Genomic DNA, 2,494 nt, shown 5'->3' with positions numbered 1-2,494 from the left:
TGCAGAGCTGGTGGATACAACTAAAGAGGGCCAAACACCTACAGTAAAATCCACATGGGCTGATGTACTAGGGAGATCAAATGTGGGAAAGAAGAACCTCAAGTTTGTATCACCGACCATTGTTAATGGAAAACCCATTCTGCACGTAGAGTCGAGAAACTTCACCCACTTGCACAAGAAATATGAGATGCTAGTGGTGGGCAGTTTTGTAGGGAAGAGACCAAATTTTGCTTATGTCAGGGAGATTGTCAAGAGAACTTGGAGGCTAAAGAATGGATTCACAATGCTGCCATATGGTGAAACTATGTTTACTTTTAAATTTGAAAGTGAAGAGGATAGACTGAAGGTTTTGGACATTGGGTCCTTTCACATAGCTAGCAAGCTAGTGATCATCAGGCCATGGAAGTTGTTTATGGAAGATGACGATGCAGCACTGAAGACAATGCCTATTTGGGTGGTGATGAAAAAATACCCAATGGAGTTATGGGATGAAGAGGGATTTAGTCAGGTGGGAAGTACTATCGGGATTCCACTGTTTACTGACAAGCCAACTGAGGAACGAAACATAACAAGTTTTGTGAGGGTTTGTATTGAGATCAAGGCAGATTGTGATTACCCGAAGGAATTACCTGTAGTGATTGATAGAAGGAGAGCAATAAGGATAGAGTTTGAGTATAACTGGAAACCTCCTTGTTGCACCCAATGTAAGATTTTTGGTCATACACTGAGTACTTGTATGAAGGCAGAACAAAGAAAAGGGAAAACTCAAGTCAAAACTGAAGTTTGGATAAAAAAAGAGAAAGTTGAGGAAGTAGAGAGAGGAGAACAAGAACTACAAAATTCGGGGCAAGAACTGGAAGTGCAAGAGGTGCACAATGTGGAAGAGAAAGGGGAGTGGCAAGTGCCGAAAAAAAATCACAGATGCAAAGTCCAAAATGAGAGGACTGAAGCCTCTGACCGCAAAGGAATGGAGTCAGACAATGAGTCAGACAAAAGAGATACACTGATAGGAACTAACATTAGTGGGAATGAAGGAAATGGGAAGAATACAGCAGAATCAAAGGATACTGGGAAGAGTAAGGCTCGAGGAATAGAGGATGCAATACCAGATAAAGGGAAACCAGGAACATCAAAAGAAGGAAATCGCTTTAATTCCCTACTCACGCTCAACTCCTCTCAATGATGGTACACTTAGGGTGTTGGAACATGCGAGGGTTCAACAAGAAGTTCAAACAAGTGGAGGTTAGAGAACTGATACGGAAACATGATATTGGCATGATGGGGCTGATTGAAACAAGGGTAAAAGAGAAGAAAAAGGACTATGTCATGAGGAATTGTTGTCAAGGGTGGAATATGGAACACAACTATGAGCATAATGAACTAGGGAGGATCCGGGTGTCTTTGGAATCGAAAGTGTGCAATGCATACGGTTTTAAACAGGGAAGAACAGAGTATCACTTTAGAGGTGAATACTGTAACAAATAAAAATTTTATTGTTACATTTGTATATGCTACGACTGATATGGTGGCGAGAAGAGAGCTGTGGAGGAGCATAGTGGATCAATCCATCACTATCCATAAACCGTGGGTAGTTTTGGGGGATTTTAATTCAGTTTTAGGACCGCTCGAGAAAGTTAGAGGGAGTAGACCGCCAAACTTTACGGAGTTTCTGAATTGTGTAATGTCAGCTGCATTAGTGGATATGAGGTTTAAAGGGAACCTGCTTACATGGAATAATCGGCAAGAAAATCGGATTAGCTGCAAGCTGGATAGAGTGCTGTGTAACTCAGATTGGATTGGGGAGTGTAGTGACTTGGAGATAGAGTTTAAGAACCCAGGGGCTACGTCTGATCACAGCTCAATGATAGTCTATTCCATCGTCCAGAAAAACTTCAAGAAGAGGGCATTCAAATTCTTTAATTTTTGGACGAAGGAAGACGAGTTTATGGAGATAGTTCAAAGGGCGTGGGCAAATCAGGTGGTTGGAAATCCGATGTTTAGATTCATGAAGCGGTTGAAACTTACGAAGGCAGCACTAATTGAGTGGAATAAGGCCAAAATAGGGGATGTGACAGAGAGAGTTGAGGAAACAAAGAAAGAAGTCGAGTGGGTACAGACAGAACTACAGAGAGCACCGCTCAACAGAGAACTGATAAGGAAGGAGAGAAGTGCCATAACTAGCCATGTTAAAGCAGCTAAGGCAGAGGAGGAGTGTTACAGGCAGAAATCGAGAGATCAATCTATCTCGTTAGGAGATAGCAACACTACATACTTCTTTAAATCGGTATAGGCAAGAAGGAGTGTTAATAAGATAACATGTCTAATTAATTCAGATGGGGCCATTATAGAGGATGTGAATGTGATCGGAGAGAAATGTGTAGAGTTTTACAAAGAACTTTATAGTCCACAACAGATGGAGGAGATCGATTTTGCAGTGTTTGATGGGCTGCCACCAAAAATACAGCTCAGCCAGGAACAGAAAGAGGCGTTAGAG

The 2,494-nt window shown here is 41.8% G+C and overlaps 1 protein-coding gene across 1 annotated transcript; it reads left to right on the top strand.

Annotated features, from left to right (window-relative positions):
- The first annotated feature begins 1,681 nt into the window (after positions 1 to 1,681).
- Positions 1,682 to 2,290, top strand: LOC147474654 (uncharacterized). Its single transcript, XM_086585147.1, has one exon. The coding sequence runs from the start codon at positions 1,682 to 1,684 to the stop codon at positions 2,288 to 2,290; it is 609 nt and encodes a 202-aa protein (XP_086441273.1).
- The last annotated feature ends 204 nt before the right edge of the window (positions 2,291 to 2,494 follow it).

The sequence above is a fragment of the Coptis chinensis genome, chromosome 9 (assembly GCF_015680905.1).
Source record: "Coptis chinensis isolate HL-2020 chromosome 9, ASM1568090v1, whole genome shotgun sequence".
Taxonomy (NCBI): domain Eukaryota; kingdom Viridiplantae; phylum Streptophyta; class Magnoliopsida; order Ranunculales; family Ranunculaceae; genus Coptis; species Coptis chinensis.
The sequence above is the reverse complement of the archived record's forward strand: the minus strand, read 5'-3'. Positions and strand labels throughout refer to the sequence as shown.

Coding starts and splice junctions, on each gene's coding strand:
- LOC147474654 (XM_086585147.1), top strand. CDS start 1,682: ATGTCAGCTGCATTAGTGGATATGAGGTTTAAAGGGAACCTGCTTACA.